Source organism: Lonchura striata, chromosome 3, assembly GCF_050655825.1.
Source record: "Lonchura striata isolate lonStrDom1 chromosome 3, ASM5065582v1, whole genome shotgun sequence".
In the NCBI taxonomy this organism is placed as follows: Eukaryota; Metazoa; Chordata; class Aves; order Passeriformes; family Estrildidae; genus Lonchura; species Lonchura striata.
In genome coordinates, this window is record NC_140705.1 from 99,212,191 (window position 1) to 99,237,036 (window position 24,846).

At 34.8% G+C, this 24,846-nt stretch overlaps 1 protein-coding gene across 4 annotated transcripts in view; it reads right to left on the minus strand.

The window, feature by feature from the left end:
- The window catches only part of CAMKMT (calmodulin-lysine N-methyltransferase), a 208,971-nt gene that overhangs the window by 61,953 nt on the left and 122,172 nt on the right, over window positions 1-24,846 (minus strand). For 2 of the 4 annotated variants that reach the window (XM_085575955.1, XM_085575954.1), the window contains one exon: window positions 6,996-7,046. The exons of the other annotated variants lie outside the window; for them this stretch is intronic. In XM_085575955.1, the coding sequence (XP_085432081.1) occupies window positions 6,996-7,046 (51 nt within the window). The remainder of the gene's footprint in view (window positions 1-6,995; window positions 7,047-24,846) is intronic. 4 annotated transcript variants of the gene reach the window in all.

Genomic DNA, 24,846 nt, shown 5'->3' on the forward strand with positions numbered 1-24,846 from the left:
GAATACAATGACATAAGAAGGAGATTAGATTGCAATTCCTGATTCTATCTTCAAACCTGATGGATTAGGAGTGTGAAACCCATGGAAATACTAGTGTTGCTCTCTGGATACCTGACAACAGCCTGTTTCTAAAGTCTTGGCAATGTGTATGTCAGAGCACATACAGTACTAGAGCCTAGGAGAAAATGCCTTCTGTGTATTGCATAGTTTTTGAGTCCTTCAGACGGACGGGTTTGCAAGAGCTCCTCATTCCTCTTGGAAAATTTAGCATGGCCCTTTCCTTTAGTACTCTGATACACAGTTCTTGCATTTTTGGCATATCTGTGGATTAGAAAGTTGTATCTGCTGTGCAGAAAAGGTCAGCTTTGCCATGAGATATCCCTTGGTCATCTAATAGCTACTCTAAATTCAATTTTTCAATCATCACTACCAGAAAACTCAAAAGAAACTAAATAAAAGTTGGATTTGAATATCCAGTTCTCAAGAGTTATCATGTACAAATGTAAAATTAAGAGCTCTGCAAACATTTGTAAAATTACAAGCAAAATGTTCCCAAGTGTGAAACATAATTTGGATTTTTACACAAAAATATTAACATGGAAGCATAATTGATTAAACTGGACGGCTGCCATAGAAGGTCTGACTAGCTGTGCATGAATATAGTCATTAAGAGAAAACATTTTGCTAAAACTTCTCGAAGGCCACTATCATTTCAGCACTCAGTGACTGCAGAACAATTTTAAAGATTACAGGAACCATTCACTATTAAATTTACACAGATTTGCCTAAGAATTTACAAAGATTGGACTGTAATTTAGACAACACTGTTGCATTGCTTGTAAATCATATTTTACTGCACAATGTTTGATGTCTCCACCTCTGTACTGACTTTTAAAGTAGAAACTGTAAGCCTGATTTTTAAGTGACAAGAACACAGAACCTCATAGTTCACACAAAAAAATAAAGATGATTTGTCAAGTGTAAGCATTCTTGGGACCTTTTTTGGCCTCTTCCATTGCAAAGTGAATGATCTCATAATATTCAAACTATATTTCTTTAAAGAACTTCAGTGTGAAGTTAATTAGATTCTAAGACACAAAATAGGTTTTAAAATATGTATGAGCAAAACTGAATGCTTGCAAGTTATTATGCATGTAAGTTCTTTAGACTTCACTTTACATATGTCATTTTTTTCATGAAAGAAAAGTCTCAGCGAAAGCAACAATAAAAAAAACAGCTGTTTCTACTCTAGTTTGATTATCAGATTAATGGTTGCCTTAATGAGGAAAGCCTGGCTGTAAACATAAATCTATATACAAACCTGAATTTTCCCCAAGTTCAATTCAGTTCAGAATATTTATTTCCTCACACTAAAATAATGAAGTATCATTACTCAACCTGAACACAATGTCTTGTAACATCGTTATTTCCTATCCTTCATACAGGTGGTACTTAACATTAAGCAGACTTTTAACTTCTTAATACATAATTTTTGCCTCACTTTTACTTTATTTGTAAAGATTAGAATGACAGTAGAAACAGATTACACTGTACTTTTGAAAAATGCACATGACACTGAGTTACTTGATATAATCACAAATGTGACTCAGTTCCTTGCAATCAGCCAAAAAGAGCAAATTGCCAGTAATTTTCTTAGCATCTTTTCTTCATATTTTTTCCAGAATTACTAATAGGTGAGGACTTTGCAAAACAAAAATTCAACAAATTGGTATAGTAAAAATAGTGTGGACAGCTCTAACTATGCAAAACTTAAATAATTTATCACATCACTGGAGAAATTCTTACAGTGTAGAAGTACCTAATTATATGTAGTATGGGAGAAGAATTGTAAAACAAACTTGAGAGACCATGGCATCAAGAGGTGCTCTTGACAAGGTACATTAATTAAGGATTATGGATTTTTGCACTTACTGTTAGTAGCAGTTTAAAAATATAATTAATGTAGTGGCATTCTCAAAATACAGGGTCTTGAGTGTGATTTTTTGCAGAACAGTCCCCTCTTGAGCAGAATATTTTCAAACTACAAATTCTGGGTAACTCACAGAATCAAAAAATATTTTCAGAGGTCTTACTATCACTTGGAACATAGAGTTACTGCAATAGACTGCCAGTCTTGGGAAGCACAAAAACAATGTCTTTACTCAACAAAACTGGTTTATAGGAGACACAAAAACGAGTGGTTCTTTCCAAAGTCCTCAAGGAATTAGTCTTACAAAGTTGTTTAGTAAAAAAACCAAAAAAAATATATGACGCGATCCTAAATGTCAATGATGTGTGACAGAAAAATGAATTATTGAGGTATAGAACTTTTTCTATGTTTATGTAACGAACAATTCCAATACAACATCCAGGAAACTGCGCATGCCTTGGCATGTGATTGTATTGAGCACTAATGGAATGTATAGCATTGAACAGTTTCCCTGATATTCCAACAAATTGTTATTGATCTGGCCATGCACCTTGACCACATACTTCCATTTTTTTCTTATTACCTGCAAGCTTGCTTGAATTAGTACTGTAAAAAAGTTTAAAAAAAATAAGTTAAAGTAATGAAGTCAATATTAAATTTAGGGACACATTATGACAATACAATATAGTCTAAAGTGTATTAATTGGCTTAAATTCATTCTGTTTCTGAGCTCTGTATTTCCTAAATAAAAGAGAAGCATCATTAATATTACTCTTATGAAAATTCAAATCAGTATGAGTCAGGGCTTTACACTACATTCACACATACATACCCATGTATAAAAGGAAAGGTGATACTTCACTATGGCATATGTAAGAGTTCCTCATGGTAATACAAAGTGAAAATAAAGAAGTGTTGTTATACTAAAGCAACCTGTTCTTAATCTTGTCTGTTCTAATCTTAAACTGTGCAAATTACATGAGTCACCCCACCTTTCATTCTGATCTACACCATGGCAAGGACCAGAAAAATAATTCTGGTTTACTCCACTCATCTAAATTGAATGCAATGAAAATGACACAACAAGCAAAATACAAACAATGGCTAAAATAATGACAAAGGGTTTTAGCAGGCAACAGAAAACGTTTCCTTCCTTCCTTCCTGCCTTCCTTCCTTTTCAGCTTCCCAAAGTACAGTTCACATTATTACAGTACTATGAGTTGCCTAAAAAAGCTCAAATTGAACTAACAATTAGCAATTTTAGAAAGGAATGCAACTGAAGTAGAAATTAAATACTGCATAGAAATATCTGAAAAGACCTGGAAAAATGCAGCGAGATATAGTGTCATTAAATAGTAAAAAGATCTTCATTCTCCACACATGAGAGTACTGTTTCCAGTGAAACAACATGTGAATTTACTGCATTATAGCCAACGCTGCAGCTCAGTTTTGAAATTGTAAACACCATAAAATGCTGATATAAATTATATTAAAAATCTAATCCAGTTCAGACAAAGGGATCTTCTGATCCACAGATCATAATTATGCATGCTAAATAAGATTATTCTGTATCACACATCAGACAATGCACTGACAACCTTCTGCAGGTTCTGAAAAAGTCTTCACATTAAGTACTGCATGACTAGAAAGAATTTGGAAGAGATTTCTACAATGCAACATGAGGAATGGTCACTACTGAACTTGACATGTTCTTTCTGATAGAACATGACAAATCTTGTTGTTTTACAAAAAAAACATTCACCCATATTCTATGACTCCTATTTAGCAGTTCACAACAACTCTAGATCCATCAGAAAACTGTCAGTTTAATACAGCAAGAGTAAATCCTAAGTATTTGAGAAATTTGCACTGAAATCAATTCAGGACAGCAAATATAACCTGTACAGGGAAGAAAACCTAGTGTAATTCTTGAATCTGCTACACACTTGCCATGTGACCATGAGCAAGTCACTTGCACTTTACACCTTCCTTATTTTCCTCTCTGTGTGAATACTGCCACATGCTATTGTTTTCACACAATTTCAGGTGTGAATTCATCTTCTATTTCCAGAATAAATGTAGGACTTTCCACGTTGTCTTCAAATGGTCATTTCATTCTTTTGTGGTAGACTTTGCCTCACCTTCTCTGTATCTTTTCCACTTCATGGTAATATCTCTCACTATATGCTCAGGCACTAGAGTGGTTTTGAATCCTATGCTTGGACACATTACTTAAGTAGCAATATTAGGAAATAGTTTTAGCCTTAGCTTCCTAGATAATCCATGTAAAAACAAGGGGCTCATCAGAGCAGAAATCTGAGAAAGGTTTTCTGAACTACTCTGTAAATGGAGACCTTTCCCACTGACTCTAGAGAAAACCCAAAGGTCATTAGATCTCTAACTTCATCATCTGAGTTTTAACAGTCTACAAACTATTCCAATTCAAGCCAATAACCACAAACTGTTTGGCTTCAGCTTACCCTTTTAACTACTTAGATGTGAACAGAATGCTATTTTGGGACATGAATCTCCTAATACACTATCCTTTCTTTAGGTGTGCATAAATTCATTGTTGAAGCTTAGCACACAATTAATTTTTCCTTTTTTCTTTGTTGCTAAATTTAGTTATGCTATCATTAGTAAATATTATAATCTCCTTTGAAAAAACCATTATAAAACAAACCAATATTCAATCCTTTGGCCCCTCATTCTTTCTTTGGGCTAAATGTTACATTACCCCAGAACACAACACACTTTTTGGCCTGGGATATCTGTTTCCCTTCGAATCTATAAACTCAAGGATTTAAATATCCCTGGTTAATTAATTTGGAAATTTTATGGATATTGGTTTTTAATTATTAAATAAGAGGCCACAAATTAGAGATGGTGAGCTATAATATGGCAATGAGATCTTAATGCTTCTATGTCACTAGAATACCAAAAACTACCAATGTGAACAAAGAAATTAGACAGGAGATAATTCTGATCTTTCATCACTAAAAACCAGGTAAGAGTTCACTAAAGTCCATTAAGTTACACTTATGAAATAGAAGCATTCCACATTTATTCCTTGTTTTTACAACTCCTACATTTCTTCTCTTGTGATCATATGTCAAAGTTCACTAAGATTACTATATATGCTTTGAAGCTATCAATACAAGTTTTGCTAGCAAAATACCCTAGTAAAAGAAAAAAACCCTCCAGTTTTTCACTTTAGAAATAATGCATAGCCTTAGTTTTGCAACTGTCATTTAAAAATATGTGTATTCCCTGTTTACATTACCAAATGGCCTGAAAAAGGACAAAATAGAAGAAAACAAGGTCGAAACGCTCTAGTGGCACTGTTGCCTCCAGCAAGAACCAGTTTGACGTCAAGAGATCAAACAGCAGCAAACACTATTTTCAGATATATGAAAGCAGTAATAAATACATACAAAGAAGTGTATTTGTCTTTCTCCCTTTAAAGTATCGATGTTAACTACTCCTTAATGATTTCAAAGAATGATTACTCTGCTTTTTGTTCTTACAATTTGTCAGGTACACATTAAATCTTGAAAAAAGTTGAGAAAGAAATAGCCACTAAAATAGTAAAAAGCACTTCAAGTATCTATGATACTCCTAAGATTTAGTAACAGTAGCAGAATAGTAACATCCCCAAACTATAGATATTATTAACTCAAAACAATTGAATATATTAAATAACTACTAACAAACAAAATGCAGGTTATGTTAATTTTATTTATAATACAATTTTTATAATACTTTGTTTTAATTATAATATCCAAATGATGTCAGTGTGCTACATTTGGGGTTATTTGATGATCATTTTAATGAGTATAATATATATTAGTAGAATATAATAACTTGTTTCTTTCTCTGAATAATTAAGATTGGCATGTTATTTGCTGTCCTGAACATTTGCTCTCTTTATTAATCTTTTGGCAACAACTCCTTCAAAAAGTATTATATTAAATGAAAGAGTGGAAAAGGTAAGGTAAAATAATGATGAAAGTACACAGTACATGCCTGTATACTGAAAAGAAAATTTAAAAATATAAATTATAAACCCAAGAAACTGTTAGAAATAAATGTATAACTGGACTCGGCTACATCTCTCACAGCGTTTTAGTTCTACCAATCTTGCAACTTCTTACAATTGTCATAGAACAGTATTTGCAATTTTAGATTAAATAAAACTAATCTAAAAAGACAACATCTTGATCCCACGTTTCTGATATAGTCACCATTGCTAGCTAAAGTTTTTTGTTATTTCCTGTGCTTCAGGAACAATTATCCTATCTAAGAGCAGTTCCACTCATATTGGAAACAATGGGAAGCATTAGTCATTTTGCAGAAGTGTATCTTTGCTGAGGGCAACTGTGGCTTCAATCCCATTGAAAGCAATAGGAGGCAGCAGCAATTTTGGAAAAAGGACATTGTCTATGGAATACGCCATAGGAGAACATTATTCATCAGCTCTTGCTGAATGAGAAAATTTCAGTTCTGGAAAACTACAGAAAAAGAAAATCCTCAAGCCTTTAAAAATCTTTTAAGGCACAGGATTTTAGTACAGAGTGTAGGGAATCGATATTCTGTTAATAAGATCTTCAACCAACATTCAGGTAAAGAAATTACATATTTGCATAATACACTAAAATTCCTAACAGATAAATCTTTACCCTTAGTTTAAGTCTTAGTTTAAGTCAAACTGCTCAACATTTATGACGTGGAAAATTTGAATTACTATTTTTGTGTCCCAACCTCTTTGTGGAAATTTTAGGGTGGTTTGCTTCATTTGTTCATTAGGAATTTCTAAAGCAAATAGTGACTGAAGAATCCTACAGAACTACAGGTGAAAGTGATCGTCTTAAAATAGTGCTATCATTCACATTAAAATACACTTAATATATCTGCATTTGATACTCTAAGTGAGGTCAATAAAGACTATATTGAAAAATTGAATTATCACTGGTGTTACCACATCCTCCTGCCACTCTTTTACTGTCTCTCATTCCTGTTGCTGCAGACAAACCTTTCCAGAAGAAAAGGCAGAGAAAACCTTCACCTGCTGCTAGTTGCTGAGGAATCTGAAGACATTCATATTGATTTGGCTGACCTAAAATAGAGGCACAGACTTCGTTATTTTAAAAATGCTTATGCACATAATTTCAAAAATTTTGCGAAGTGATTCTTTAAACAGTCCTGATTCAGAGTATGAAAATTCAGAGTTCATGAAAATAAATGCATGCCAAAATAATTGAAATTTCAGAGTTTCAGTTGTTTTAATGGAACATATGAATCCATTTAACCCTGATAAAAATTGTCACTAGGCTACAGCATGAAAGCACCTACATTGTTGTCATTTTTCTGTATTGCATACAGTAATTTTATTTCCAGTAGTTCATAGAGCAAAATGTCATCAGCAGCACTGCATACCCACTTTACTCTTAGAAAGAATTACCTACAGAAGAGTCTCTATTAATATGGGATATTGACTATATGTTTTATTAGCTTCCTTGTTCTTTGTGCAAGAAACTGTTCTTTCTAACTCTAGCCAATGGGTTTTGTATGTTTTTTGCCTTTCTCTAAATGGTCACAGTAGATACCCAGATTCTGGAGAACAATAGTATCTGAATTAGTATCTGTGCACTGTGCAAAGCCTTTTAAAAAGCAACAGTGATGTGGAATTTCAACCATGTATCATTTTAATGATGTAAAAAGGCACCCTCACTTTAGAATACAGAGTGTGTTTTGGAGAGACATGAACAGGTCATAAGAACAATTTTAACAGAAACTCTAAACCTGAAGCTGGATATAACGACCAAAAACAGACCTCACCAAGTACAGTTTTAAAAGAGCAGGGTTTAAGATCTGTACAATAGAAAAAGTTTTTTTACTTACCAATTTTCTGTTCTATTAAATCCTTTACAAATGTAATAAGCAGTGGAATACAAATGATTCACATAAATTTTGTTGAAAAATTTAGAAACTATGCATCATGTCAAATATAGGAGAAATCTGTGAGGAACATGCTGATGAACATCTTACATTACACAACAAAATCTTCATAACAGGGGTATGAAAGGAGATTATAGCACAAAAAAAAAGGAAGCCCCCACCACCAGCACCACAAAAAGCCCAACAAAAACAAAACAAAACAAAACCAAAACCAAACAAAAACCAAACAAACAAAAATAGAAAAAAAATGTGAGAGGCATCAGAATTTTTTAAAAATTACATTTATTTGGGGAAAAAAATACAATCCCAAATGGACATTGTCCATTATAATGTTTCACCTTAAAATTTGCTATTAAAAAAAAAAAAAAAAAAAAAAAAAAAAAAAAAGGAAGGAAGATAACCCTACTGTAGAGCTGTGACAGAAGCTGATGAAGGATGCCTTCTCTCCATCTGCCTAGGATCTCAGTGTGGGATTACACACCTCTCTCCCCTACTCAGCACCTAGGTACTGTTTACAAGATTGTACCTCAGTTATTAGAGAAACATCAGAAGTGTCAATGTTTGGGGGTTTTTTTCTAACTTCAGGATAGTCTTTTTTAAAAAGTTAAGCAATTTTGTGCTTACGATTATATGCATTTATTGGAAAAATGTGCAAAATTTTGATTAAATTACCTTTTCAGATATGTGAATGCTAAAAAATTCATTCCTTTTAATCCAAAGTAGATAAAAGAACACCAGTGTAGAAAAGAATGGTTTTGACTAAATTAGGAGATATAACTGAGTTCAACAACAGTCAACCACTTCAATAAGCAAAGGAAACAAGCAGTGACTTTTAAAGACTGTAATTTACAATTAAAATCAACTATATAAATGGAATATGTGATATAACATGAAGCTCAACATAAAGTTGTTCAGTGCATATAATTACACCAATTACATTTAGAAATTGTATTTACTTGCCAAGAAAGAAATAAGAAATTAAATGGAAATTGTATAAAGTGACACCACACAACCTTTTCATTCAATCTCACTGAATATAGAATTATAACAGGATAATATTTTAAATACTTCAAAAGGAAGACCATCAACTTCTCATTCCAAACAATAGCAAAATAAAACATGCAATTTTCATGCTCTGTGATTCTCAGTGGGCAACAAAAACATCTAGCTATTATAAGAAGTCTTTGGAGTTGTGATATGCTGGTTTCAGATGAATCTAGGAAGGGAGGTCAATGACACCTTCTTGATACAATTACTAAAATTAATTTCTTTTGCCAATTTTCAAACAAAAGCACATTCTAGATTGTGGATCAAATTAATTTTTCAGGAATGTCTGAAGAACTACAATATCCTTACTTCAAGTTCATAGAAGGGTGGTATTTCAATAGATCAGACAGGGAGATGAGAGAGTGATATACTCTGGCTCTATAGGATCAGATTTTCAAAGCTGCATGGATGTTTATCTCTTCTTAAGATACACTGTCAATGATCTTAACAATCTTTTCAAGTCTGAAACTATGAAGGTAAAGACAGAAGAAAAGTACATTCAAAATTATATTGAGAACGTGTAATATATCATATTCAAAATTATCTGAGAATGAAAACTTTGCTTCTGCATACCAAAACAGTTTTGCATCTTCTGTTTAAGATCTAAATTTTCAGAAGTATCAATTCCTAGCTGCCTGTATCTTAAATACACATAAATGTAGGTATCTTTTTTTGGATGGCTACCCAATAAAACTGAAAAGTAAGGTATGTCCAGTTATACTCATCTGGTGTAAGACATCTCTGTCAAAGTGTATAGAATTTAAGACCTGTAGACATGACAAGTGATTTTGATAGATTATTATTTGGACAGAACCATTAGGAAAGAACATTTTATTCAAGTCATATAGCATACCAATGTCCTTTATATTTTAAGTCTCTGTCAGCCTTTGGTTATTTTTCAAATTGGGGCATTATGAAACATTCCAGTCTACATCCTGGTCTAAAATTATCACATACTGATAATCTAAAGAAAGAAAACCAACTAAAACTAAAATAATTCAACCAAAAAAAATACTTTATTTAAATATTCTCAGAGATGGAATTATTCTAGTGTTTATTTTTGTTTATAAAATTAAATTTCCAAGTAAAGGTCGGTTTTGAAGACCAAATACTGAAATTTCAGAATTTTTTAAAGGAAACTTTTTGACATAAAATCAAACAGAAATCTTTTTCTATGTTCCAAACCAGAAAATGCACCAAAACTAACCATTTTTTTCATAGAGAAATCCATCTGTCATTCTTGCACATTTTCATACAGAACAATTTGATGAAAAAATCCTGAGCTCTACATTTAGGGCTTCCCCCCATTTAGTTTGGTCTTCTTCAGAAATGCCAAGAATAGACTAGACTGGTCGTGTTAGTACATGATCCAGAAATCCTTTGTGCCACAGACAGATAACAAGAAACATTTTTCATTTTTTCCTCCAATAAAAGAGAGGAGTTGTTCCAGGAATAATAACACCTGCATTTTTCAAAATATGCTGTTTCTGTCACCAGTAAGTAATGAAGCAGAGAAGAATTACAATACAAAAGAGGAGCAGATGCCATTGCCATATTCCCTGAAGTGATATTGAGGTAATGGGGATAGATTAGATGACCTTTGGAGCTCACTTCTAACCTTATTTCCTACAGACTATGATATCTTCACCAAGTTCCAGAGAGAAGGCAGATAAGAGCTGATTTCTTTGGGGAGGTATTAGTTAGACTACAACCACAACAGAATCGCTGTAAGAGTTAAGTGGATATATCATTCCACATAACAAAAATACTGACACTTCCACGGAGACCCACAAAGTCTAAGAAAGGCATTTCAGAGACTAATAGAAAGCACCAGGTAATGTTGATTTTGTCCTGTATTCAAGTTACTTAATGTTGTTGGTTATTGATTTTTGGCTGAGATAACCATGAGGTTTGGGCATTTGTAACTTTTCAGCAGATCAGTTTTCAGACACAACAAACCTACTCAAAAGCTTTGGAAAAGTACACATTTTACCTAACAGAATAATTACTCAATCCAGTACAGAAATTAATATCTATCTCTAGTGTTGATGTGAACTCTGTGCAGGCTCCCTCCCCTGTTAGCTGTGCAGGGACTTTGTGTATTGCATAAAGGAAGTATCACTTCTGTCTTTGCAGTTTAGCAGAGTTTAGTGAAGTGACTTTAGCTGGCCATCCTCTAGACATTCCTTACAACCCTCATCTTCAAAAGCCCTGATTCCATAAACTACTTTAACATAATCATAATCCTCTCTGAAGACATATTTTCTCTTTCCGGGCTGATACATCAGTCTTACCCAAATTGGAATGACTTTCTCCTCTTGATATGAGAGAGTCCTTGTGAAGGTATGGCCATGCATGGAAAATAGCTCCAGAGGCTGTCACTTTTAGAAAGAGGCAATGTTATTGAATTTATATACCTCTGAAATTGTTTTTAAAGTGAGAAGCCTGTGGCAATTTAATTGTTTCTTATTTAAACTACAATTGAATACAGAAAAGCTATATTGCTCCACAAGATTTAAGTTTATTTTGCTGTAGCTTTTTCACTGGAAAATGTATTATATTTTCTGTTTTGCATTAGCCATTCATAATACTGATGTGGTCCAGAAACATCTGTTGTTTTGAACAGCTTTATGACATTTTAATGGTAACACCTTTTTAGAGAATATGAGTAGATAAACAAATCCCTCTGTTTTATACTGATACAATTGATATTCATAGAATATGATAAAGTAAAAAAACTGCAAACAGTGATAAAGCTATGGCAGTAAGGAGAAATGCCCTTTCTGCCCATTCCAGCAGAGTTCCACCAGATGTTGCCAGAAATTGCCAGCTTGCTTGCTTTGGTGGTGAATACTTTGTATGCTGTTTAGGCCATCAGGAACTACACAACATATTTCACTATGACACAGATGTTTTATTAGTGGATCAAGCTTTCTAAAAGGTGACTGTATTGCTTAAAAATATCAACTATTACTCCTGCCTAACAAATAAAACTTATGGCCCTGTTCATGGATTTATGTGAACTTTAGTGAATCATGACCTAATGATATCTTCACTTAAGATATTAAAAAGGGCAAAATAAAGACATGAAGGCTATTGTTTTATTCTCTGTGCAGTGCTTACAGGATATGCTTGTCTACACATTAACTGTGAACTGTTGTAATTGAAGGAGAACCTTCTCCAGCAACACTGAAGGAGACAGCTTTTGTTAAAGCCACCTTGGTATAAAAATAAGGGGATAGGAAGAAAATTACTCAGGGCAGAAAGCTCACAAAACAGCCTGGCTTAGAACAAATACATGACCAGCCTGATGCAAAGGCAGACAGATGAGGAGGAATGTTATGAATTGAAGTGAGGAGCTGCTATGCAATGGTTTTACCTTGCAGTGCACAACCCTCCCTTTACAAAGTAACGTAGGCCCCATGTGTTTGAACCTGACTCCTCAGAACTGGATCGATTCCTAGCTGTCAGGTCTTCCTGCTGCCGCCTGTTGTGCAGTCTGTTTCCCTGATTTTCTTTTGTGTTTTGCCTCTCCTACTACAGACCTTGGATGTGCACTCATATTCCTTACCCGCAGGAGGCAGGACTCTATTCATTGCAAGTATCACCACACGCCGGCATATTTAAGTTATGATCTTTAAACCCTGAAACTGCCTTGTTAGCTTATCCAGACAAATAACCTTCTAGTACTTTCACTATTGCTTTCAGGGAAAACAACACCCGCCCACTTCCCTCTGTTACAACTCTACCAAGTTCATGCCAAGCATTCAACAGAAAAACTCTTCCCACACATTTGACAACTTCATGTAAACAAAGCACATCTTACATCACTCCAAAGCTATTTTCAACCATTTACTTGCAGCCATCTAGAGAAGAAATGGCAGTTGCCATGACACCATACCACCTGATGTGAGGTGATATTTCTATCATAGAAATATAGAATGGTTTGGGTTGGAAGGGACCTTAAAAAATCATCATCTTCCAACTCTGCTGCCATGGGCAGGGACACCTTCCACTAGACCAAGTTGCTCAGAGCCCCATCCAACCTGGCCTTGAACATTTCCAGGAATGGGGCATTCACAGCTTCCTCTGGGCAACCTGTTTCACCACCTCCCCACCCTCACAGTAAAGAATTTTTTCCTAATAAAATGTCTTCCTAAAATATAATCTAAACTTGCCCTCTCTCTCAGTTTGAAGCCATGTATCCCCATACTTGCTTCCCTCCAAATATGGAATTACCTAGCTCTCTAACACCATTTTATATAATAATTTTAAATCTTCTTTTAAACAATGTCAACAGGTTGCAATTTTCTTCTGATAAACAGCCTCAGGGAAGCCAACCAGTAGTCTACCTTTCTTCTTACAGACAAGGACAACAGTGTAAATGACTTTTTTTGGGGGGAAAATAGGAACAATAGCAATTTCATGTCCTTCTTGGAAATTTGGGTGGTGTTCTTAGGATTTGTGATGGTTATTGACAACTGTTTTAGATTACTGTTAATCTAAAAACAGAATCAAGTGTTTCTAGATAATGTCATATTAATTTGTAGTTTGTATCTATTTGTAGATAGTTTTCAGATATTAATTGTACACTTCAGAGAAAGCTACTTGCCAATTTAAAAAAAGTCTGGGTAAAGAACTTTTCAATACACCAAATGGAAAGTGGCACCACTATGAGCTCCTAGTCTTAATCATCTCCCACTGATTTTTACTGTACCTTGTTGCTCTGGCAAATAGCCCATATTTTACCAGTGAACAGAAAATAGCATCTTAATCAGAGTTACATGCACAGTTACTTAATCAGAATCAGAGTTACATGCATATCATATTGCATGTAATAAGATAAAACACATGTGTGTAATATATATACACACACACATTATTTTACTTACATACCTTACATACAATAAAAATGCACACACAAAACTTTCAATTTACCTTAGTGATTTTTCAGAAATGCTATCAAATATGACTGAAATCAGGAAATCTTCTAAAATGCACATTAAAAGTGCATATGAAATAGTGATTTAGAAGTGATTTCTCTGTGCTCACAGATTTAACAGCGCATTGCCAGGCTTAGATAAGACTGACGTTAGCTCAATAGTTAGTACATGCTAATGCCAACTCACAGAGACAGGAATTCAAGGCAATCATCCAGACCCAAAGGAGGATAGATATGGAAGAGTTTTGCCTGCCAAATTAGTAATGTCTCTGATACAAGCACATGAGGTGACAGAAAGGATGCTCCGCTGACGTGCATCACCTTTACTGGGGTAAAAACTTCCCTGTCAACAAAATTTTCTCTGCCAATTACTTATGTTGCATTTTATACAGCTATGCAGCACAAATTAAAAAAAGGAAAAGAAGAGAAAAAAGTAGAGAAGAAAAAACACATGCCAGGGCTTTTAACTTTCAAAATAAACCAGAATGTCAACATAATGAGGGATATAACTTTCTATATTATGTAACTCCTTCCTCTATCACTTTAAGCTGAATTTTCCTGGAGCTAAGGAATGAGGTTTTTTTTTTCTTTTGAAAAAGTGATGCCAAACTCGTTGTATTCATTATATGCTTTTAAGTAACAGATATTTCAATATTTTTCAGAGAATTTTACTTGCGTGTCATTTACTGGGGCCATTGTGATTAAACTGTGCAAAATGAAGTAAAATGGGAAGATTTATGACATATCCTTAATGTATCAAAAAACTGCACAAGAATGGCTTTTCACAATGTTTTCCAGGGTGTCAGAAATAATCCAGCCAAGCTTGTGATTTTTTTACACAAGATGTTACTGAAAGATTAAAACTGTTGTGATATCCAGGGTGTGAAAGTTAACTTAGTTCACTCACAACAAATCTGCTTTAAGATGATGTAATCCAGTACTGATTCTCCTAATTGCTTAGCCACAGGCCATAAACGTTGTCAGTTCTCTCTTCTTGATTGATACTGTAGTACAGTGATAAAACCAGGAAAATACAGGGGCTGACTATTGCCTTGGTTGCTGGTCACATGTGTTAAAGCAGATTAAAAGTTGTTGAAAGGTCATATTTGCAATTGAAGTCAAAGAAAGAAGAACAATGCTGGTCCTTTGCTTGACAACCCTTTCTGTGAAGAAATTCCTCCTGATGTCCAACCTAAAACTCCCCTGGCTCAGCTTAAGGTCATTTCCTCTCATCCTGTCACCTGTTATCTGCGACAGGAGGCCAACCCCCACCTGACAACAACCTCGTTTCATGAAGTTGTAGGGGGTGATAAGGTCACCTCTGAGCCTCCTTTTCTCCAGTCTAAACAATTCCAACTCCTTCAGCTACTCATAGGCCTTACTCTCTACACCCTTCCTCAGCTCTGTTGTGTTCTCTGGACATGCTCCAGCTCCTCAGTATCATTCCTGTAGTGAAGGAAGTGTGTCCCAGAACTGAACGCAGCACTTGATGTGTGACCTCACCAGCATCGCATACAGAGGAAGAATAACTTTCCTAATCCTGACCTCTTTCCTCCAATAATGTAAACTGATACAATTAAAGAAAACTTAAAATAGACAAAAATGTCTGGGCACAAGGTACACATCCTCAGGATTCATCACAAATTAAAGAATTACAGCTGATGAAGACTACAATCTCCAACTTCCAGTGTTTTCCTGATAACACAATTATTTTCTTTTCCTTGGAGGTCTATTTTTAATGATAGCCTCACAAAGCTAACCAAAACTGTTTGGTGGAAGGGAGGGTTTATAGTCTTGAAGCAACATCTGGGTCCATTGTTATCAGCATTTCAGTCTGATTGTGCTTGCTCAGTACCTTTATGGTGCTCAGGTGTTACCTGTTATCTTATGGAGCTCCACTCCTGTTACCTGCTTACAAAACAATCCACAATTATAAAACTGTGATTTCCAGTATACTACTGCACTGCTGTTCTATGCCCAGTCTTTTCAGACTAGTGACATTCCATGAAAAAGAAGTATGTGTTTTTCTTGGGAAAAAAATCCCAACATTATCCACATCACTGCCAAGCTGGAAGCAAATGATCCTGACTAAGCAGTCATGGATAGTAGGTAGTAGGGATCAAAGTGGGTTCCTCACTGCTGGGTGCAACAGACAATCAAGCTATGGGGCCGAATAGGATGAGTAATCCACACAACCTCTCATCTCTAAGGTGAAGGGGAGAAAAAATTCTGACTTCTCCGCAGGGATTGACCTCATGTGACACATGTCAACAACATGCAACTGGTAGTTCTAAAAGTCCATGAAATTCCTAAAACTATATTAAAATGCCGTAGTAGAAAAATCCTTAAGAAAGTCATCATTGGGAAAGTTACACATTAAACTTAATATTAAAGATAGAGAGAGACTGATGGTGGAACTAAAAGTCAGGAAATTTAAAAGTCAAGCTATGATGAGTCTACACATTCTCTACAAAAATGATGGCATGCAATCCAAACTCAATAACAGATCTGATATTTTTAAAGTGCCTATTTCATAATGTGAAAATAATTCTAAGCTAAATTAGACTGAGAAAATAATTTGAACACGGAAATGGTCACATGAAATGAAAGCTGTTTAGAATTCTTATTTCTAATGTTCATAAATCAAATTATTTCAAATCTAAGAAAAATCTATACTAATCTAAAAAACAGTTTAATATTCCAGTATTTAAGAAAGATACTGAAGCTAGGAAATGTATCAAGTTTATGTGAGGAGCAAATAGATGAAAAAAGAAATCAATTATTGGAAGATTTAAGGGTAATTTAAATGAGTTTCAAGACATACCAGGAACAACAGAGGATCTATAAATCGTATCCATCACAAATCATGCAGAAGAGGTTGAAAAGTTCAATAAATAATTACTTTCTGCATTTAGGAAATAAAACAGGATAACCTGCTCTGATCAAGTGATGAGAATATAGTACCTTTCAACAATATCTCAGAAAGATATTCAATGACAGATACAACACTCAGATATTTTTCAATCAGTATACACACAGCTAACTTACAGCTGCAAGTTTTATGATAGCCTAGCTGTTCCTTGCTCAATTAATGCTGATCTTCAATGTCTCTCAGAACTATACAGAAGTTCCAGAAACCTGGATAAAAACCAGTAGACTATCAATAGTCAACAAATAACAAATGAAATAATCCAGGTAGCTCTGACAACATGATCTTGATAGATACAATAATGGGATGGTCATCACAGGATTTTTATTAATAATAAATTAAAGGAGGACAATATAATTAATGCTAGCCAATATAGCTTAATACCTGATAAAGAGTGTGTTGAAGAAGCTTTTGCAAAGCAACAAATATTTGGATTCTAAAATAACACTGGCAGAAATTCAGCATGGCCCAAACAAAGAAGGTCTCAAAATGGAAGTTCCTATATTGAGAACACATATCTTTTGTGAGATGCCAAGGTGGTATATTTTTGATCTTATGTCATTTAGCATCATCATCTGGAAACATATAATCATTACAGATATAATTTGCAGATAACATAGAAGCTAGTGTTTGAGATAATCATGAAGAAGACAGTTCAGTGGTAGTGTGGTCTGCATTTCTTGATAATCTGGATGCATGAAAGCAATCTGTGGTTCATACCACCAAATGCGAATGTAAACTCACACACTCAGGATAGAGAGAACTCTGTGAACACTTCTGTGGTGGGAGACTCAATTCTTCAAATGGTTAATGTATTCCTATTTGTAAGCAGAGAGTATTGCCTGCAAAAAGGCATTACACTTTTTTCTTCTTTCACATTACTTCTTTCCTGGCTAATATGGATGCTGGTAAATATTGGTTTAAGTGAAGAGGTCTGCATTTCTAGAGGTTTCAAAGAACAATTATAAAAGTGTAAAAAGGCCTGTTTAAAGAAGAACAAAAAGAAGACCTAATAATTTTGCTTATAAAACAGAAGGTGAGAAGTGGGCCTACTGAGAACAATAACCTACATGGGGAAAAAAACCCTGGTAACAGAGGTTCCTAATTGGAAAGGCAAAGCTTTTAAAAGATTCATTGGCTGACAGCTGAAAGTAACAAAAAAAAAAACCCGACAGAAATATCAAATATAAAATTGTCACTAATCAGACAGTAACTGCCAATTATTTTGGTGGCTTGTACGTCATTGAAAATTTCATTAACTTTTTTGGAGATGCTTTGACTTTCTTCAAACAAAATTCAGGAAATTCTCAGTAGTAAGAGGTTTAAACAGCGAGCTGAACTGACTGGCCACAAAAGTTCCATGAAAATGTTAACACATTGGAAAGCAGCAAGGTCTAGAAAGCAGAACTCCAGATTAATAGAGAGAACAAGCCACTGCTTTTAGCATTGTCCCTGACAGATGGGCATTGTCAGATGGGCACACTCAATTCAGTGTTCTGGTCCCACATTTCACTTCATCATTTTGAGACAGCAGTGCTTGTAAAATACTATATATGTAAAATTTTCTCATTTATGCTCAATATTCTGGCCTCAAATAAATAGCTATATTGATCCAAAATGCAGCATGTCCTTTCCTCAAAATCAGTATTTCTATTAAAAATAACAGGCTTCTATTAAAATGGCCTAGGAGGGAATGCATTTTATACCCAGCATCCAGAAATAACTCTCAAATGTATTTTATGGAGGGGACCAAAGCAATTCAGCAGATCATTCTCAATTCAGCACTCTTTCTCTAGTGGCCAAAATCTCCAATAAATAATTTTATTTTTCTTCATAATATTCATTACTTATCCACAAAACTGCAAAGTACCTTGCAGAAATAGAAGTCTAACTGCTTATTAGACAAATTATCCTAATATCACCTTTTATTTTATCACCTTTTATTTTATTTACAGCTTATTTACACCTATAAAACAGGAGAACTAAGGCAGATGCCATGACCATTCTGCAAGTCACTGATCTTTAAAACTGTACTCATCACAACTTGGCCACTTCTGACTATGGTCACATCAAATTTGTGATTAACTCTTTAAAAGTACAATATAAAATATTTTAAATATCAGATTAGGAAAAATTATAAAAGTTATCACTTCGAAACATGCAACACCTAAAATGCAATTTTACTATGGCAGATAGATGTCCCAAATCCTTTGTTTGCTATTTTTCCTGATCTGGGTATGATCAGCCAAAATGATGAAATATTTCCTACAGAAAAATAATATTGTTGCCTGGAATATTAGTTGATATACTTTAAATGACAGTCAATCTCCTCTGTGTTATACTGCTTGTGGTTCTTAGAATAATGGCTAAAATCTCCAGGTGATTATTAATCTTTTTTTTTTTTTTTTAATCACCATCCTTAAAAAAGATGAAGAATTCTTACTGAGAGAAAATAATAGTTGAGAACATAAAATTCAAATAAATAGCACCAACATTTTCAATTGAATGCTTGACATCAAGATCTAAATATAGGGTAAGTACCTAATCTGGTGAATAAACATGGGTTTAGAAGTAGGAGTTTAACCTTAGGCATTCAAAAAGAAATATTCTAGACTTAGAATATTTAAATGCTGAGTATTTAATATTAACACATATTAAAAGTTACAGACATGCTAATTTTAACACCTACAGGTTGACAGCTTTAATTTATTTCTAGTAACAGTTGGGATTTTGTTTACATTAAGGTAAAAATTTAAAGTCAACTAGCTTACTTCACTTCTATTTCTTTAGCTCCTTTTACAACAGAGTAGCAGTCAATCCACTAAAGAGAAATGTCTTTAAAGTATCACATAGTTTTAAAATAACAGCCTCATCATGATATCCTCCTCTCTTGCTTCAACAGCCCAAGGCAGTTTAATTATGGCAGACTTCATCTTAATTCTTATCCCTTTCTCTTCTTTTCCTTTTCTCCACATCTATCACACTCCATTTGAATTAGAATCAAAGACTACAAAATGTTTACAAGACTGTGCAAGCTGAATACACCTTTCCTAATCTAAAATGGTCTCAAAACCATTGTAATGTTTGTACAGGTGGGATTGGAACTTAACATCCAGGGCTTTGGAAATCAAACACTGAATAAATTCTTACATTTCCTAAGTGCTTTATGTTATCAATAGCCACAAGAAACAATGTCACTTCATACAGATCAAACATAGTTAAAGGCATTTTTTTGCAACAACTGCTTAGAGCAGCAAAGAGAGAGAGGAAAGGTAGGCAGAATCACTGGGAGCTGTATTGCTGAACTCTGCAGAAGACTCCTTCAAATAAATATTTCAAACCTTTATATGAATATTTTAAGCATGACAACTACACATAAACACACAGCCAAAGTGCTCAAATCCACTCAAGAAAGACTATTAAGTCATCAACCTGCTCCTGACAGGATCTACTGAATATGGCAACAGTGAGAAGTCAGGAGACAGTTGGAATCATTTCAAGACTGCTAATTTAACTTGTCTTAAAACCAACCAATGCTCAACGTGTCATCATCAATGTCATCTCATCGCAGTCTGAAAAGCCTTTGACCTAAAGCAAAAAGGTCTCCAAGTGCCACCCTTCTTGTCTACTGGTTGAAAATCTAATTGGTTCTGCTGACAGGCTTGGGAATTGGTAGGAAGGCTGTTCAGTTAATCTCCAAGGGCCAGCAAAGAGCTCAGTATCCATCTCTGAGCTTTGCTCCCTGGCTGTCGTAAAATGACTCTGATGGTAGTGCAAGCTCTTATGCTTCAGCTGTCTTCTGACTTCTGTTAAGTCAAATCCAATAAAGTTTGTCACTCAATAATCTGAGAGCTACCCAACAAAACCTCTTTGATCAATAACAGCTTGCCTGCTTGCACTGAGGAAGGTGACCTATTAAAGATTAAAAACGCACCTGCTGCTTGCAGCACAGAACATCTTTTTTTACTTTTACATAAAAATTCATCCATTAAAATGAGTTTAACAGCTACAACTATATATAAATATTACATGCCAGGAAGCTAAAATAAGATTTAAAAATATTTTACCTATATTAAAATGCTTTTATTAAATTTGAGTCACTGCTTTTCTTAGAATCAGAAAGACCTCATCCAAAAGGCTTCTCACCACCCACTCATAACTTTTACTTTAGATGCCTCTGTACATTCTTTGTTTTAAATTTTCTGCCTGCTCATAGCAAATAGCTCTGTTTTAGTTACAGTCCAGTAATCTCATTTGTTTCTGCCTATTTGCTTATGCCAGAACACAAATACTGGTGTTGCCAGGAAATGCAATTTAAAATTTAAATTATATATGTCTTCCCCTCTGTTTGAGAAATGTTATTGAACTGTAGATATACTTTATCAGATGCTATGATCAACAAGTGCTTTACAAAGCCCTGAGAAAGAAAAACTAGGCTGATTTTTTTTGTTGTTGTTAAATTTCTTCTAAATGGTCAGGTATTAATTGAGCTACCTTACCTGATATTTTACAGAAAACAGGAGAAGGATATAGGTAAACATAGAATGTAATTAAAGGTGTAGTACATTAATTCCTGAAGGAGCAACTTACAAGAAATAAACTCAACTGACTGGACCATGGAATGGGTTCTCAATCTCCAAGAAAATCACAGAGATCCTCAGAGTAGTAAATTCAAGATACATGAGGTAAGCAGTGTATTTGTTGATTGTCATGATTTGTTTAACCTGGCATCCTTCAGGCATCCATTTAAAGGAGTAAATAGCAGCTAGAGTGACATGACATTTCAAAGCAACTACTAGATACAGATCTGTATCTCCAATCAAAGTGAAATAAATATTTGTCTCTAAATTCCCTCAATTTGTTAAAAAAAAAATAAAACAACAATTCTGGAAAATATAAATATTTGTTAGACTAACATTGTCGTTAGTTACTACTTCCCAATAAAGTAAAATACTAGTCTGTGGATGCTGAGACTAGATGAACACGAAACAAGAATTACACATTAGGTAAACCTACTTTCAGATCTGAAATTAAGAACTGTGACGATCAGTCACCAGACAATTACCATAAATAAATCCTCTACTTCGAGCACCAGCAACACACAATACTACCTGTGCAAAGTGCTCCTGCAGCTTTGCAAGACTTCTCTCCTTGCTGCTCCTGAAGGGGCCCAACAGGTAGGAGTCATGCTGTACACTGCTTTGTTGTCAGTCAAGACTCTTTTTTGCAACAACAAGGCTACAGGCTCTGAGCTGTCAGAAACACTTGCCTGTCCAGAAACATTAAATGCACTCTAATAGAGACAAAGCCTGGGGTGTGGGTAGAGGCACCATCCAACAGTGCCTCCAAAAAATGTCAGCTACACAGACTAAACTTTGAGTAGTAGATTCCCAGCAAACCCAACATAAAACACCAAAATCCCACAACCTAAAGCATAGATAAATGTAAGTGACAATCAAAAATGTCTTGATCATTACAGTCGTGAAGTCTCTTGTAGAAAACGAATCTGTTAGTCACATGGTGTTACAAGTTTAACAGGAGATAATGAAGACTAATGCTTATATTATACATTATAAAACATATGTATTGTCTACAGAATATCCTAAAAAATACATATATTAGACTCTAACAAGAACTGCACATAAAGTTCAGCTCAATAAACCCTGCTGGTTACTACTCATCAATTCAGTGGGTGCAGTCAACTGCACTTGTTCTGCTGGGCTTTCAGTAGGAGACTTCAGAGAGTATCTTCACCTTTTCCCACTACCCAAAACTGACAGCAGCCTACACCAAAATCACTCTTCTTTTACATGACCCTCTAAGTATCTAAGTATCTAAGGAAAGGAGTAAGAGACATCAGAAGACTGATATGGGAAAGAAACAAAAGATCTGTATAACTATTCTCATTGTACTAAGCCTTTCCATTTCACACATTTCTAGCAGCCAGAAGTGGCCAACTTCGCTTCTGCCTTTGAGAAACTGTTGGTATTTATCAGGTAAACACATACCATTTTCATGCTGTTAATTAATCAGTGTTTTCTTTTCCATGTTGGAAAGCCAGAATTGTGTTAGGCTTCTAACATATCACAACACTGCGGAACTTATTTATGCCCTGGGGACTCATCAAGGGTCTGTGCCCACAGGATCTCTTTCTGAAGTAGTTCAGTGGTGTGTAGTTACTGATGAAGAAAACTATAATGAGAAAGTAGAAGCTTAAGGTAACTAGATGCCTTTTTTGAATACTGGATGGTATCAATGTCTGCATTATTTGATAGCTGGTAGATTACATTACTTCATTTTCTCCTTCATAGCAAATAACTTATTCATAAATACCTATTTGTGGTCTGATTTAAAAAGTTGTGTGGCACTTTAGTTAAGTAAGAGGAAGCTAGACAAAGACCAAATAAAATGTTGTGGAATGCTAAGTAGCTAAAAAAACCACACCTTACACATGTCAACTTGGGCATTCAAAATATAGGCTGGCATTTTTCTCTGTGGCTCATTCCTCTTTTAATAATGTCATCTCACCTCACAGGGGCTTTGTGAAAATTAATTAATTACGGTTTGTGAGGCATTCAGATGCTAATGATAGCTACAATGGAAAGAAAGCCTATGGAGAAATTAATAGTTTTGAATTCAATGTAATGATTGAATGTGAACACCACATGTGGGTCACATATTGGCCAATAAGAGTAACAGAAAAGATGAATAGCTGCTCATTCACTGATCTCTGTTACTATGTACACTGAATGAGAAAGGAGTCCTGTGGTAAAAACCATAATATATATGTAGATAAATAAAAATAGTACTTCAGTACACAAACCTGAAACGCTGAGATCATAGGTAACAAGCAAACAGAATTGCCTGATTTCTCGGCTTTTGAACATTCGATTTTGCAAGCGCTTAAATTCTCAAAAAAAGAGCAAATTTTAAAAAAGGAAAAAACCCTAAAAGACACATTTTTTTGTTAGTTTCACAACCAACCAGCTCTGCAGCATCAAAACCCATACCTGCAATAAGTGCTGGGCTAGTCAGTAGAATGCAGACATTGGCTGAGAGCAGAGGAATGCCAGGTGCAGGTGAGAAATTGAGGAAAAAGGCCCAAAACTTCATCATGCAAAGCCTGATCCTGTAGAGTGACGTAAGAAATCCATGGCTGACTCTATCTCAGTGTAGAACACAGTCAAAGACAGACACAGAGCTCCCTCACCTCAATGGGAAGATGGTTCTACAGAGCAGCAGATTTGGATCAATTTAAATAAAGCTTCCAAGTAGCTTACATGAAAAAATATTAGAAATTATTTTGTAGCTTACTATATGCTTTATATGCCAAACATGCTACAGTCTGTAAGTCAAACTGCAGTATCGTGCAAAGTTAAGTCACTATACAGGGGGAGTATCTGCATGGTAATTCTTCACACCTTCTTAGCAGCAATCAGAAGCAGAATTTGGCTTTACTTGATTCACTGAGAAACATTATTAAAAATTAACACCATATGTTCAAAATTGATATGTTTGGTTGCAATCAAGGCATGGGCAGGCTGAAGCAAACACTTCAGTATCTGGACTCTTTTGACATGACTTAATATTGTCATTGTTCTGTTGTTGTTCCTTATGTTACAATGACAGCAAAATTATAAAAAACAAACCAAGTGATTCCTCATGTCCTGTCTTAAGAAGATGCCTGGTCAAAAGGCTGTTCTGATGTTTTAACACTCTTCATATACCCAGTTTGGTATGTACAGGGCAGGGTTTTTATTTGCACAAGCTCCCCTATTCCCCCTCTACAGATACCTTCCTTTTGAGAAGACTTCACTCTAGAAATGAGTTTTCATTTTCTTGTATATAATACGGACACAGTAAAATTCACATGGTGCTCTGGTTGAGATCTTGGTGATCTACTTTGATTTCAGAAGCATTAATAATTTCCTCTGACCCATGTATTCTTTATGCAGTATAATTTCAAAGGTCGTTTTCATACTGATTTTAATATTGCGTATTTGTTCTTCTAGCTTCTTTTGTCTTTGATCAAGGTTAACT